At 46.0% G+C, this 15,541-nt stretch overlaps 1 protein-coding gene across 2 annotated transcripts in view; it reads left to right on the forward strand.

The window, feature by feature from the left end:
- RAD54L2 (RAD54 like 2) overlaps positions 1 to 13,560 on the forward strand; it is an 87,556-nt gene extending 73,996 nt beyond the window's left edge. For both annotated transcript variants that reach the window (XM_079933319.1, XM_079933318.1), the window contains 8 exons: positions 1,587 to 1,686; positions 2,433 to 2,638; positions 3,057 to 3,229; positions 3,749 to 3,945; positions 6,384 to 6,583; positions 7,785 to 7,874; positions 10,238 to 10,330; positions 12,182 to 13,560. In XM_079933319.1, coding sequence (XP_079789445.1) covers positions 1,587 to 1,686; positions 2,433 to 2,638; positions 3,057 to 3,229; positions 3,749 to 3,945; positions 6,384 to 6,583; positions 7,785 to 7,874; positions 10,238 to 10,330; positions 12,182 to 13,176 — 2,054 coding nt within the window. In that variant the 3' untranslated portion in view covers positions 13,177 to 13,560. The remainder of the gene's footprint in view (positions 1 to 1,586; positions 1,687 to 2,432; positions 2,639 to 3,056; positions 3,230 to 3,748; positions 3,946 to 6,383; positions 6,584 to 7,784; positions 7,875 to 10,237; positions 10,331 to 12,181) is intronic.
- Positions 13,561 to 15,541: the final 1,981 nt, after the last annotated feature.

Below are 15,541 nucleotides of genomic sequence, written 5' to 3' on the forward strand. Positions count from 1 at the left end.
TATGCCTTGTCATCATCTGAGGTGCAGCAACTCAAGGACAGATTCAAAGTAGCACTGATTGATTGCCCTCATGGGGGTTCTAAGGAGGACAGAATCATCTTGGTGAGGATGGTTGGAGAAGGCTTCCTGGAGGAGGTGGGACTTGCACTAGACTTGCAGAGATGGGGAGAATTTGAATATACAGAGCTGGTGTGGCCCAAAGATCATCTTAGGCAGAAGGAACAAAGTGAACACAGCCTAGATCATGTATTCAAATTGGGGGAGATGATGTCCCTAAGGGGGTGAAAATTGGTTCTCGAGGAGACAAAAAATCTTAACTTTTTAAGAGTATAAAGCACAAATATGTATATAATGAATAAACATATACAGTATATCTGTGGTGTTAAAATTTTATGGAGGGCATGGTGATTGGGAAAAAATGTGTAAAAAGCCTCCTTAGTGGGGTGGTAATGAAAAAAAAAGTTGAGAAATATTGACTTCAGAGACTTATTGACCAGATATTGACATTTGGGCCAGTTAACTCTTTGTTGTAGGGGGCTGTCCTTTGCATTGTAGGATGTTTAGCAGCATCTCTGTTCTCTACTCACTAGATGGCAGTAGCATCCACAGCGTTATAACAACCCAAACTGTCTCCAAACATTGCCAAATGTTCCCTGTGGGGTAGCAGGGTGGGGAAATCTTCTTGTTGAGAAGCCCTGGCCTAAAGGAAAGATTTAGAGAAATGGAGGTTCAGGGGGTGGTGATGAGACTCCAGCACAGGAGCTAGCCTGGATCCTTGTGTTGACTATAGGCTTGCCCAGTGAGTCAGTGCTGAGCTTTTTTGTGCTTGGAAATTGTGGGAACTCAAGTTGAAAGATAGATTGGGGTGTTGATTGAGGGAGCCTCTAATACCAGGCAATTAAACTAATGCTTCCTACATTGGTAGTGATTCAGTTCTCCATGTAGTATTTCATACCCTTAGCTTTGCCCTTTTCTCTGCTTTACTATAGGTGGCAAATGTCACCCCTCTCTTCCCTTATTCATGCTTCTTAACTGAAGCTTACCTTTTCTCTTTCTTTTGAGCTTCCCTCTTTTCACTCATATGTCCCATCCCACTGCTCCAGTTCTATTTTTTTTATGTCTCCTTCGAGCAACTTCTTAGCCTTAGGAGCTTGTTAACAATGTGGATTCCTGCGTGGGGGAGGAACATCATCCATATCAAAACACAAAACCCTTGGTCCTTTTGCAGTCACTAGGATTCACAGGACTGAGGCAGAGCAGTTACCTTAAGCCAGTGTTTGCCAGGCTTCCTTAACTAGGGTGATTCTTTTGCACTCTGAAGTCTAGGAACCTTGGCCTTAGAATTGACCCAAGATACTAAAGGGAAAAACACAGTTTATAGTCTTTGTTGCACATGTGAATCACTTGGGGGTATTTTAAAATTATAGATGCCTGGGTCTCATGGTAGATCCCCACGGAATGTCCAGGGTGTGGAAGCTGAGCACTGTAGTGTGTGTTTGTTTTGTTTTAAACACATTTGCCCATTGATTTTGCTGTATACCACTGCCCTCATCTGTCCATTTCTTGTGTATTTCCTTCTGTCCTAGGGCTAGATGGTAGCACCCCTGCCTTTGAGAGGGAGCGGCTCATTAATCAGTTCAATGATCCCAGCAACCTCACCACCTGGCTGTTCCTTCTCTCCACAAGGTGAGTGGATCCTGAGAGGGGAGGTCAGAGGACTGCATTCAGGGCATTTGACTGCATGGGCAGGTACCACAAAGGCTTGTCCAAGTTCTGTCAGAAGAAATCTCCTCAGGTTTGTGACTTGTTCTTGAGGTCAGAGAGGGGACCCCAGAAAGAAATTGTGTTAGAAGGGCAATTATGATAGTGTCATGAATTTCTTTGAGACCTTCATTCACAATGGTCATAATTATCTTTTCTCTCAGGACGGTTCTGAGGCTTAGATGATGTGATGAATGTGAAAGTGCTTTAATAAGTAGAAAGTGTAATATAACTGGAAAAGGCTGATGGCATTATTTGTCTCATGCCAAGCGACTTGCAGGCTGTGCTGCCTTCTGCCATCAGAATGCCCTCGATAGGGTATGAACCAGTCATTCTCCTAAGCTGTTAGACTAAACACATCAGAAACATTGGTACGCAGACATTTCCCCTCAGCCAGTGACATCACTCTGGGGCCAAGATATGGGCCTTTACTCATCACAGAGGGATGGGAGGGTGGGTTTTCTTTCTGAGCTGGTAGGTACTTCCATGTTGGACTTTCAGGGCATACTTTTCAGTGCTTGAGGAATGCACTGTTCATTAGCAGAATCATTCAGTATATTCTGCTTAGGATAAAGAGGATAATATCGGGGTAGGAGTCACAGAGGGTAAAACCAATTTGAAAACTATCTTTAAAACTAAAGGTTCTGTGATTATTGGCTTGTGTTTTAAAGGGCTGGGTGCTTGGGCGTGAATCTGATTGGTGCCAACCGAGTGGTGGTGTTTGATGCTTCCTGGAACCCTTGCCATGATGCTCAGGCAGTATGTCGGGTATACCGTTACGGCCAGAAAAAGCCCTGTCACATCTATCGCCTTGTGGCTGATTTCACCCTCGAAAAGAAGATCTATGACCGTCAGATTTCCAAGCAGGGCATGTCAGGTGGGCCATCCTCCAGGCTCAGAAGAGGCACATTTATACAGGCTACCACTCTAATTGTATCAAGAGTGGGAGGGGAGGGGGGCAGGATGTGGAAACACAGGCTTTCAGTCATAGAAAGTTAGCAGTTCCTTCCATCTCATTCTGATTCAAATAATTGCTTAAGAGGGAATTTACCTCAGATTGTTGAAGATGGGTTTAATGATAAGAGCTGAGCTGGTTATGCAATTTTCTCTTAACATATTTCTGTTTCATGAGGGTCTCAGACCTGCTGTTTGACTTTCAGATATGGGGTGGCCTGAGATGGTTTAGATATTGGTAACAATTATGCCACCCACAACCTTTCTTCCAATATTTGTAGCTATGCTTTTGCAGTTTTCTTTGCTGTGAACTGACTTTCTCCATGTCTTCTCCCTTCTAGATAGGGTCGTGGATGATCTCAATCCAATGCTGAACTTTACTCGAAAGGAGGTGGAGAACCTACTGCACTTTGTTGAGAAGGAGCCAGCTCCCCAAGCATCCTTGAACGTAAAGGGGATCAAGGAGCCAGTCCTGCAACTTGCCTGTCTGAAATACCCTCACCTCATCACCAAGGTAAGACCCTGGTATGCATGTGTCCCAGTACTGCACTCTCCACTGAGGGAGGCTTGTCTGGCAAGCTAGTTTCCTTCATCCAAAGTTTTGTTTCATGCAGACAACTTGAATTCATCTGCTTCTTTTCCTTGCCCCAGACAGTCCCCCTCCCCTCTCCAAACCACCTATCCTATCCTGGTCTCATCCTAGGAGTGTGTGCTCAGTCATGAGAATAATTTGGCCGTTGTGAGTTTTCCTAGCAGAAAGAGAGGGGGAAAAGTTCTGAAAATATAGTCTGGTAATTCTCTGAACTCTCCCATCCTTTTGATATGGAAGGCAGACTTAGGTTGTCCAAAGCTGGTGCTAGGTTAGAGTTGAGAATTTATGCTGCTGACAGGAAGACAGTAAACCCACCTGTGTGTCTGTGAGCAGGCTCTTTGCTAAGTACTGGAGACAGCCAGCCATTTCTTGGTTTCAAAGTAAGGCTTATTGTATGTCACAAAGACTGGTAATTAAATCAACATCCTCCTGTGTCCCCAGGAGCCTTTTGAGCATGAGTCATTGCTCCTTAACCGAAAGGATCACAAGCTGACCAAAGCTGAGAAAAAAGCAGCAAAGAAAAGCTACGAGGAAGACAAACGTACATCGGTCCCCTACACCCGCCCATCATATGCTCAGTATTACCCCGCCAGTGACCAGAGCCTGACCAGCATCCCTGCCTTCAGTCAGAGAAACTGGTGAGTCACTGAAAAGGGAGGAAGATTTGCTGCTGGGCCAGGGTCAAGCCTTTCAACTGGTTCCTTTTTTAAATAAAGGGAGACCCTACAACTTGCTCTTTGGCTGCTGTGAACTGAGAGGTTCTGCTCTTGGATGAGGTGCTGAAGCAGTTCAGCAGCCCTGGTGTTTTAAGCAGCTCTGGCTGGAAGAGTGAGCTGCTGGGCTTGTGACTCAGGAGAGTCCCTCTGGAGTCCCGAGGAGATGCAGCTTCCCATAACACAAATGCCCAGCCCTCCCACACAGCTGCTTCCTATCTGCAGCACCTTGGTGCTAGCCCTCACTTAGCAGCGAAGTTCAAGAGTGAAGGCCAGGTCTTCTGTGGGTCTTGGATTGCAGTCAGGGAATCCTGCTGTTCCTAATGGGATTTCACTCTGTGTCCGCCTTATTCCTGAGCAAAAAATCTTTTTCTTGAGTACAGCTTCCAGAACTATTAAGAACAGGAACAGCATGGAAGCCAATTGCTAGGTGGGAGAAAAGCTCTTTGTAGGAAATTATAGAATAGTTATCTCTGTTTTTTTTCCTCATTACAAGACAAAGTGCCTCATAGCCTTTATCAGATCAGCTTCCTGATTGCCTGGTTTGCATTTTTACATTATTTGATTATCTTGAATTAAAGATAATTATTTTGAGAGGGATAGATTTAAGAATTGTTTCTTTTGACTATTCCATGTTTACAAAAAAATAAACTTGTCAAATGAGTTTCTAAAGGAACTGAAGCCATGTAAGATTTTATGTAAGACTAAATTTTGGTGAGTAAATTTGCTACTTTTTATGTATAAGATGCTTTCAAGTAGAAAATTGCCATGTTTCAAAGCCTTCAAACTTTATTTCTGTGTCATTTTCCAAGATACTGTTGCCTGAGTATGTTCTTCTCTGGTCCTCCACCCCTTTTATCTCTTTTCTGGGCTTTTCCTTGTAATAGCAGGAATGGACTAAGTCTGAACCCAGTAGGAGAAAAGCCATATGGAGGGAAGATGTGACAAATGAGCTGGGCTGTGAGGAGATTTCAGCTCCTTTTCTGGCCCAACTCTGGCCCTGTGGGAGGCATTGGCCTCTCACAGCATTTGATGAGCCATCCCATGATCCTGCTGATTCCTTATCCTGTCTGGGTACATGTGAGGAGGCCTTTCCGCCCAAATTCCTAGCCTTAGCCCCTGCAGAGTATGGGGCTTAGGCTAGATTCCTGTTACCCTTCTGACTTCTTATCCTGAGAAGAGTCCCATTGACATCTGAGCAGGGCCCCCAGCTCCTGCATAGCCACCTTGGGCAGGCATTGCGGAAGTGGGTCCCAGATCCTGGTGTGCTTGCCGTGCTACCTGGCCTATCTCGGAATGATGGCATCCACAGGGCCCCAGGGGTTGCCCAAAGGCAACCTGAGAGCAGTGTGACTGAGGAGACATGCAGACCTACTCCAACAGCAGTGGTGTGTTCTTTTATGTGCCAGTCTTTAGTCAGATGAGGAAGAGCATACCAGTCCAAGAGGCTCTCTTTCTCTGAACTAAAGACCAAAGATGCAGACTTCAGAAATCTTAGAGACAGGGGCTTTATTTCAGAAACCTTAAATAAGGAGTAGCTTTCTCAAGGTACCAATATCCAGTTGAAAGGAAGGTGAAAAGTGAGGAATGCATCATTGACCACAGGATAACATTTTGGCACTTTGGTAGTAAGAGATGCACAACCGGTACTCAGGCTGGCCATGGCTCTGTGCCATGTAGAAGCCCAACTTCTGTGCACGGCGTTTTGCCTGCTGCTGCTTTTGTGGTGGCTGTGACTTTAGGGGCACTTTGGGGATTGGCCCTGGGAGAAGTCCATTGAAAAGTAATTCAGAAGAGAGAGGTGTCTGCATTACTTATTGAAACTTGAGATTTCAGAGGGTAATGATGGTTAAAGTTGGATAGATAGTCTCAAGACCACCAGAACATGTGACGTCACATGGCCCTATTTTCTTGGGTTAGTGGGAAAATTCCACCCATCTATCTTCAAATTAGTATGCACCGTGTTCTGAAGAACTTCCCCCCCACTTAATGCCTCTTTGCCTCTACCTGACTTCCAAGGACGAATTCCTTCCAAGGACGAATTCCTAATTTATGTAGACAGTCCAAATTCTAGAGGAGCAGATGTCACCTCACATTTCCAAAAAGGCATTATTCCACTGACATTGATTCTTCTTAGACTCTGAGAGGCGTTATCCCTTGCTGTCTCTGTCTCCTCTCTGTCTCAGCCCTGCCTCTAGTCTCCTTTTGAATTTACCATACCCTGCAGGTTCTTTTGATCCTTCTCTCAGCAGCATCTGAGGCTGTAGAATGGGGAAGTCTGGAGAGGCTCAGCAGTCTTTGCAGAAAGATAAGTAAGGGCTGTTCTGCCAAACTTCCTTAGTGTGCTTCTCTTTCTCTCCTAGGCAGCCAACACTGAAGAGTGATGAGAAGCCTGTGGCCAGTGTTCGTCCTGTACAGTCCACCCCAATCCCCATGATGCCACGGCATGTCCCACTGGGAGGTAGTGTAAGCTCTGCCTCCAGCACAAATCCAGCTATGAACTTCCCAATCAACTACCTGCAACGTGCGGGAGTCCTTGTGCAGAAGGTGGTCACCACAACAGGTTGGGAGCTCCTGAGTTCTCTTCCAGGGTGCTGTCCCTTTTAAAATTACTTTGTTCATTCAGGAAGTATTTATTAAACAATGTTTGCATTCTAGGCCATACTACATTGGCACTCTAGGTAAAAATAGAGAAGGCAGCAGTCCCTGATCTTGAAGCATTTGCATTCTAATGAAATGTCTTAAGAAGAGCAACATGGAACTGGGTTTTCTTGAATGTGGTGGGTGGGATGGACTCTGAACACTGCAGAGATTGTGGAAATGTCACTGGACATAGGGTTGGCCTTCAGAGAGAGGTGTGAATGTGTTGAGTCCTGCCTGACTTGTAGGGTCAGGTGGGTATGAAGGACAGCTCTCAACCTCTTTAGTTAAAAGACCTAAATGTCGCTTGCTTCTTTCTTTGTAAGTTTAATGTAGATCGAGCATGATGGGCCAGTGGTAGGAGTTGGGCAGCCCATCCGTCCCTGCAATTGATTCTGTGGTTCAGGGTAATTGGGAAGGAAAGCATTTCATGATGCTGTTTTTCATCTTGTTATCTAGAAATACTCATAATACATTTTCATGAAAACATCTTAATTGGTTTTTTTGAGTATGAAAATAATAGCTGTTCATTGTAAAAAAAAGAAAAAAATTTGAAACAAATTAAAAACAAAGAGAGAGGCTCTCAGGACTTCCCTGGTGGTCCAGTGGTTAAAACTCCACACTTCCACTGCAGGGGGTGTGGTTTCAATCCCTGGTCGGGGAACTAAGATCCCACATGCCCTGCGGCACAGCCAAAAAAAAGAGAGAGCCTCTCATAATCCTGTTTCTCTGCTGATTCTTGAAAATGCTCTTTCTCTTCATAGTGACAGGAGCAGCAGATACATGCAAATAGCTTAGGGAGGGAGAAACAAAAATAGAAATAAACATTTGAACTGAAACTTTTTCTAAACCAAAAACTCTATGATTTTTAAATTAAATCAAGGAAAATTGATCAGAAAGATGATCAGATTTCTAAAAAGTTTCTTGTTTTCACAGTATTCTTTGTTTAGACAGTTGTGAGAGGCCCTGCTGGTTTCAAAACTTCCTTGGTTCTGACCTCTGCTCCACTGAGACGCTTTAGGGAAACCATTGAGGAACAGGGGTGGATGTGGACTTTGCATTTTATTTCCCTCCTTCAGTCAGGCCCCATGTAATCTAAATCTGAGGTCTGTTGTCTCCACTAGATATTGTTATTCCTGGACTCAACAGCTCCACAGACGTACAGGCAAGAATTAATGCTGGTGAGAGCATCCACATCATCCGTGGGACAAAAGGTGAGAGCCTGACCAAAGGGCTTATTCCCTACCTTTGGTTGAGAGTGGTGGGCTGGCAAGCAAAATAAATACATATGGTTTGAGCTAGAGAGAAGATAGGAATCATCCTATAGGAGTGTAACACGTGGGGGAAACATGAGAAAATGACATTTCTAGGAGCTTAGCCGAGTGGGGTGGGCTCAAAGGATATCTGTCAGTGGCTTAAAAGAAAGGAGTTAGGGTCCCTGCATTCCTATATTTTGCCATCGTTTTTATGGAGACTCTTGGAGTGGGTTTGGATACACACAGTGTTTTGTATTGGTCTCAGCCTATCGATAGTATCGGCTAGGAATGCCTGGGGCACTCATCCAGTCCTGTAGTACTTGTGGCAAGCCCCAACATACATTTCCCCAGAGCCAGTGTTGTGGCTAGACCAGCCCTTGTTGTTCTTATTATGATTGCAAGATGCACCTCAGCAACAATCATCAAGGAACTTTGAAAAAACAAGGTTTACTACTCACAGGTCCTGTAGGGTACATGGCACACTCAAGGGCCACACAGGAAGGTTGTGGGGGGAGAGAGAGAGAAAGAGATTGTGGACCTGGGTCTCTGTCTTTATTAGGGTCCAAGAGTGGGGTGGCTAGGGTTTCGCAGGTTCAGTCTTTATTGGTGAATTTATTTATATTTTTGGCCACGCCGTGCAGCTCGTGGGATCTTAATTCCGCAACCAGGGATCAAACTTGTTCCCCCTGCAGTGGAAGCACAGAGTCCTAACCACTGAACCACCAGGGAAGTCCCTTTATTGGTGAATTTAAAACATAAGAATGGGAATTAGTGTGTGGGAAGGGAAGAGCGAGCTCACTCACGGGTTAGTTACCTAGGTTACCTCAGGCTTTCTAAAAAGGAACTTTTCAAGGGAGGGAGCAGCCTGGTTCCTTACCTAGTAGTTTAGCTAGTAGCTGTGCCATACGGCTGGCAGTTTGTTTACCCAAGATGGATGTCTTTGAAATGGATGTCTGAGCAGTCAAAAGCTTAATGTCTAGCACTTACACTACACACAGGGAGGCCAGAATCAGAGGGAATGAGCTGTGGAATGGGTTATAAGCCAACCTGTTTATTGTTGTGCCGTCTTACCTACTTGCTTAGAGTGGGGTGGATGTCTCTGATTAGAAAATGTAGTGGGTGGATGAATAAGTATACCTGGGTTGCATGACAGAATTTTCCAGTGTGGCCATTTGAAAAGTCCACTGCCTCTGGCCTCCTTATGGAGTTCTCCAGATGAGATTGCTGGAGAAATCTGGGCTGGATGGTGTTAGGACACAGCTGAAGCCTATCTTTCATGTCAGCCTCTGCTGTGTGAGGCTCCCCGAGGGTCTTTGTTTAGTAAGGAGATTTTGCCCTAGCCTCTGTTGGGTTAAAGTACTTTTAGTTTCAGGGAAAAGATGCCATGAAATACATGACACCCAGAGAAGGTCATATGTAGCCCCCTTACTGGGTTCTTCCTGGCCTAGAGCAGGGGTATGCAAACTGTGGCCCACGGACCAGATCATGCCTGCTTCCTGTTACTGTACCTCTGAGCCAAGAATGGGTTTTACATTTTCAACCATTTTCAATTGGTTGAAAAAAAAAAAAATCAAAAGTATAGTATTCTGTGACGTGAAAGCGATATGAAATTCACATTTCAGTGTCCATAAATAAAGACCTTCGGAGCACAGCCACACCCAGCTGTCATGTTACAGCAGCAGAGTAGTTGCAACAGAGACCTTATGGCTCACAGAGCCAAAAATATTTACTAACTGACCCTTTAAGAAAAAGTTTTTTGACCTCTGGCCAAGAGGCAGCCCTACCAAGAGATAGATCAAATGACATGCTCAAGACCAAGGAAAGGTTGACTAGTGCTGTGTGGGAATAGAATAGCCGTCTTGAATTATTCCTGCCAAGGGAGGGGTGTTATTGAGGAAATAAGGCTCCTTCCAGATCAAGAGGACCTGGGCCAGAACAGAAGGAGCCAATTTACTCTCTTTCACAGCACCCTATTTATTTCCTCCATTGCATTTAACCTTTCCTGATATTTTCTAGTATAATTGTCTATCTCCCCCTCTAGAGTTAAGCTCCGTGAGACAGGGCCCTTTTCTGTCTTGTGTGCTTCAGTGTCTAGAACAGTGTCTGGTATATGGTAGTCACGCAGTCAATGTTTGTGGAATAAGTGAGTAATATTGGGTCCACAGCTCAGTCATCCCACTCCTCATTTCAGGGATATTGAGAGAGGATGTGACACCAGTTTTATAGCTGTTTCTGAGCCCACAGTGCCCAGGCCTGGAGTTTCCCAGGGTTGGCTGTGTTGCATGTCTGCTCCTAACAGTCTTCCTCATGTTTCTTCTTAGGGACATACATCCGTACCAGTGATGGACGAATCTTTGCTGTCCGGGCGACTGGCAAACCAAAGGCCCCTGAAGATGGTCAGATGGCTGCCTCAGGTATAGTGGCTTCTACTTTCCGTTGACCTACATGGCATTTTTGGGGGGGGTTGGTTTGTAATTAATTTATTTTTTGAATAGATAATGTGTGCATGGTTCACAATTCAAAGGGTACAAGAAGGGGTAAAGTGAAAAGTAAGTTTTTCTTCCCTCATACTTCCAGTCATCCATTGCTCCTTCCTGGAGGTGCTACTCCTGTTTTGTTTGGTTTGTTTGTTTGTTTTATAGATTTATTTATTTTTATTTATTTATTTTTGGCTGCGTTGGGTCTTTGTTTCTGCTCGCGGGCTTTCTCTAGTTGCAGCAAACGGGAGCCACTCCTTGCCACGGTGCATGGGCCCCTCATTGCAGTGGCCTCTCCCGTTGCAGAGCACGGGCTCGGTGCGCAGACCCCAGGAGTTGTGGCATACAGGCTCAGCAGTTGTGGCCCTCGGGCTCCAGAGCACAGGCTCAGCAGTTGTGGCACACAGGCCTAGCTGCTCTGTGGCATGTGGAATCCTCCCAGAGCAGGGCTCGAACCCGTGTTCCCTGCATTGGCAGGCGGATTCCCAACCACTGCGCCACCAGGGAAGTCCCTCCTGTTGTTGTTTTGTTTTGTTTTGTTTTGTTTTAAAAGATATTCTATACATATACATGGTACAGGGATATGTATGTGCGCACGTGTGTATCTGTGTATATTAAAAAAATGTATATATGTATATAACTTTTCTTTGCATTTTTAAACAAATGCTAATTTACTGTAATATACTGTTTGATCTTTTCTTCATTCACTAGTGTATCTCAGTGCTTGTTCCTTATCCTTTCTTTAAATGTTCCTCAGTGAAGGTTTGCACAAGATGCAGTTAGATGGGTGTAATACAGTGCATTACCGAGTTCCCTGTCCCTGGACATCTAGATTGTTGTGCTCCACCATTACAGTACTGGTTCACAGTCATATGGGTGTATCTATAGGAAAAATTCCTAGAAGTGGGATTGCCAGATCAAAGAGTATATGTGTGGCACATTAACAATGTTAGGAACTCTTGCAAAAGTCCCCTCTGTGGGAGTGGTTCTCACTTATCCTCCCACCATGAGGTATGAGGGTATGAGAGCTAGATTGCTCTTGTTCCCAGCTTTTATCATGGAAATTGAGAGACATGCAGACAAGTTGAAAGAACAGCACTGTGAGCACCCATGTATCCTACAGCTAGATCCAATGACTGTTATCATTTTCATAAACTTTCTTCTCTCTCCTCCTTCCTATTATTTGAACTATTTGTAAGTTGAAGATATCATGTCATTTCATCCCTAAATATTTCAGCACACATTTGCTAAGATTAAGGACATACTCCTCCTAGTCACAAAACCATTATCACACTAAAAAAAGTTAACAATCCCATAATATTCCCTACTAGTCAGGCCATTTTCAGATTTCCCAGTTGCCCCATTCACTTTCATGGCCATGGATTTTGTTTTGTTTTTAACCAGGATGGACTGCTTTTTGAACTTCATTTTCCTCTTTTCTCCCATCCTGGTCACTGACCATCTTTGCCCCCAGAAGGAGTGTGACTAAAAGAATATCTTTCAGCATTTCATATCCTTTATTTCATAGGATCCACCTTGGTGGAGTTTTACAGGAAACTGGGGTACAGAGAAGTTACATGTCTTTGCATGGATAGACTTGTTTCCTAGATCAAAGGACTTCTTTCTTTGTGATTGGGAAAAATTGACTGGGTGATGTTGTTTGCACATCAAACTATTTGAATTTGGGGGACCACAGGACAGGATTTTTTTTTTTAATGGAATCTTGTCTTACACCCGCCTTCTCTCCCTGACCATTCTGGTTCTCAGTTACCTACATTTCGTCCCCAGGTTCCCAGGGGCCTTCTCTCGAGTCTACAAGCAACGGCAGACACAGTGCCTCATCACCCAAAGCCCCCGACCCTGAGGGGCTGGCCAGGCCTGTCTCTCCAGACAGCCCGGAGATCATCAGTGAGCTCCAGCAGTATGCAGATGTGGCTGCTGCCCGGGAATCCCGTCAGAGCTCCCCAAGCTCCAATGCTGCCCTGCCTGGCCCCCCAGCTCAACTTGTGGACAGCAGTGCTGTTCCTGGGACAGCTCTTGGGACTGAACCTAGACATGGGGGTCATTGCCTCAATAGTTCCCTCTTGGTGACCGGCCAGCCCTGTGGTGACAGGCACCCAGTGTTGGACTTAAGGGGCCACAAGCGAAAGTTGGCCACACCACCTGCTGCCCAGGAGTCAGCCCGCCGGCGGTCCAGGAAGGGCCATCTGCCAGCCCCCGTGCAGCCGTATGAACACGGGTATCCAGTTTCTGGCGGGTTTGCCATGCCACCCGTCTCCTTAAACCATAACCTCACCCCACCCTTCACCTCCCAGGCTGGGGAGAATTCCCTGTTTATGGGCAGTACCCCCTCCTACTACCAGCTGTCCAATTTGCTGGCAGATGCCCGCCTGGTGTTTCCAGTGACTACTGACCCTCTGGTGCCAGCAGGCCCCGTCAGTTCCTCTTCCACGGCTACCTCAGTCACTGCCAGCAACCCCTCCTTCATGCTCAACCCCTCTGTACCAGGGATACTACCCAGCTACTCACTCCCATTCTCACAGCCACTCCTGTCCGAGCCGAGGATGTTTGCGCCTTTTCCTTCCCCTGTCTTGCCCGGCAACCTTTCACGGGGCATGTCTGTCTACCCAGGCTACATATCCCCACATGCAGGCTACCCAGCTGGCGGCCTTCTCCGGTCCCAGGTGCCTCCATTTGACTCTCATGAGGTTGCTGAGGTGGGGTTCAGCTCCAATGATGATGAGGATAAGGACGATGATGTAATAGAGGTCACTGGGAAATAGCTGGGGAGCCCCTCTGCAGCTCACTCGGGGCCCCAGCAGGTTGCCCACCAAGATGGAAGGCAGCAATCTGGGCTTTCTGAGAATAGGGCACTTGGCAGGAGGGAAAAGGAAGAGGACAAAGAAGGGTGGTTGACCATAGGTGGCAGGGCTCTGTTGCTGTTTAACAAAAGAGGCAAAAATAATCCAACAGAGCAGCAATAGTGGGAAATCAGGGACCTAAAACAGGAATGGAGAGGCAGGGCAGTCTGCCTCTCTTCCTGCCTGCCTTGCTTATGCTGTCTGCTTGCTTGCTTGCCCATCTGAGGGTAGATGCTCACATCCCATTTCTGTCTTTGGGAACATTCTCTCCCGAGAGAGCTGCCTTACTGGGTGATTTAGCTTGGCCTGGAGAGGGAAGGGGAGGGAGGGAGGGTAAGAGAAGAAGGGTAGGCAGACTGAGATTCCACGTGAAGTGGAATCCTTTTAGGGGGTGGGAAAGAAGCAGACCAGGTATGTGTGTGTGTGCCTGTGTGTGTGTTTATGTTTGTACTTACATGTATGTAACAGAGCAGGGGTGAAGGCGGGTGGGAAGGGAGGGAGGGAGGGACTAAAGGGGAAACTAAGAAATGAATTTATCTTTTGTAAAATGGAAATCAGAGTGTGGTGGTTCATGGCAACTATTAGTATGAACATCAGGGTGAGCCCAGGAGAAGAGCCATGGAAACCACAAGTTTCCTTCTACTTGGGTGAAGACAAGGCCCAGCTAACCCACGTCCCTGGTTATCAGAGCCAGACTTGTTTTAAAATTTGGGGGAAATTATTAGAGAAAATGGGCATTACCAATCTGTGTCTCTTTCCCCAGTGGCTGTCTCTGAGCAGATCTCCCTTTCTGGGGTGTGAGATTGTCTGTGTGCAGAGACTGGGAGGGAGAAGCATTGCAGTGTGTGAGTGGGAGGTCATGGAGTTGTGGCCAGAAAAAACATTCTTCACAAGGTTGGAACTGAGCCCCCAGCTGCCTGTTCTGGTGGCCTTTCCTTTTCCTTCTCCATTAGAGAGCTCCATGTTAATTTATTTCTTAAGGGCAATTATTTATTATTTGGACTTTTCATGTGTCTTGGTTCTTTTTTGGGGGGGTGGGAGGGGAGGTTAGGGTAAGGAGGGTAGGAGATGGGAAGGGAAATTTTAAGATATCTCAGACCCCATAGCTGCTGGTGAATAAATCCTGGGTAGATGGTGAATTGACCAAGGAAAGAAAGTTAGGCTTGACCAAGGTTTACACTAAACAACTATGTTTTCAGGAAATGGCCCCTCAGGAAGATCAGGGAATCCTGTGACAGATAGTTAGTGATGGTGAGACTCATTCCACAGTGCTTGAAATTTAGGATCATGGAGTTTGCAGTTGGGAAGTAAGTGACCCCAAATTTGGAGCTGTGTCCTCCTGGGATGACCTTAGGGACAGGCTCTCTATGCTGACTAGTGAAGCTGTGTATAGGTGGCTGCTGGGTTGAGGGAACAGACTGTTGATTTCCTATTGGGAAATGTCTTGGCTTCCTCAACCTATCGGATGATCATTGTGGGCCTGGTGTCTGCTACCTCCATCCTCTTTGAAGGAACATGGAGGAGCCCTTCCTCTGTAGGAGACTTAAATCGTCTTAAAAGAATACATCAGTCATTCTGGGTCTCCGCCAGGGGCGAGGGGGCATCTAGGCGTTAAGCATAAACACTGGTTGTCTTCATATTGCCTTTTTCCCCCCTGCTGCTAAGACCTTGCTGGGCAGTTCTTTATGATGAACAAACCCTGTCTGGCTTTAGAGCTTTACCACCTACCCATGGGTCCCTCCTCACTGGGCAGCTGCTGCACCTGCCTCTGCCAAGCCCTGGAGGCAACTTAGCCAGCTCACACCTAGTAGTATCTGCTTGCTTCTGCAACTCTTCTGACCAGCCTGTTTCCATTGTTGGGGAGTCTTAGCACACTCTGGCATATTATCCCCAGAGAAGAGACAAGGAGATGGCTGATGGATGGGTGTGTGTGTGTGTGTGTGTGTGTGTGTGTGTGTGCACTGTTCAGTTACACCAAAAGTGGAACTTAGGGAGCTTGCTTTCTGTATTTTCATAAGCACCCTGTCAGACATTTAACTCTCCTACTTATAGAAGCCTTAGACCTACAATTTAGCTATGCAAATTATTTTAATAATTTAAAAACAGCAGTTCCAACCAGTGCTTTCTCTTTCAGATGCATCCCAAGAATGAATGATGAAGGGACTCAGTTAGAGTGGGCTCTCAGGTTGAGGCTGGTTAATGGGAGTAAGCTAGCCTGGATCTCTGATTTGCAGAGCACACTCACAACCTGGGTTACAACTGATGCCTCTAAGGCTCCGGAGCACTG

Source organism: Stenella coeruleoalba (genome assembly GCF_951394435.1).
Source record: "Stenella coeruleoalba genome assembly, chromosome: 10".
Lineage (NCBI taxonomy): Eukaryota > Metazoa > Chordata > Mammalia > Artiodactyla > Delphinidae > Stenella > Stenella coeruleoalba.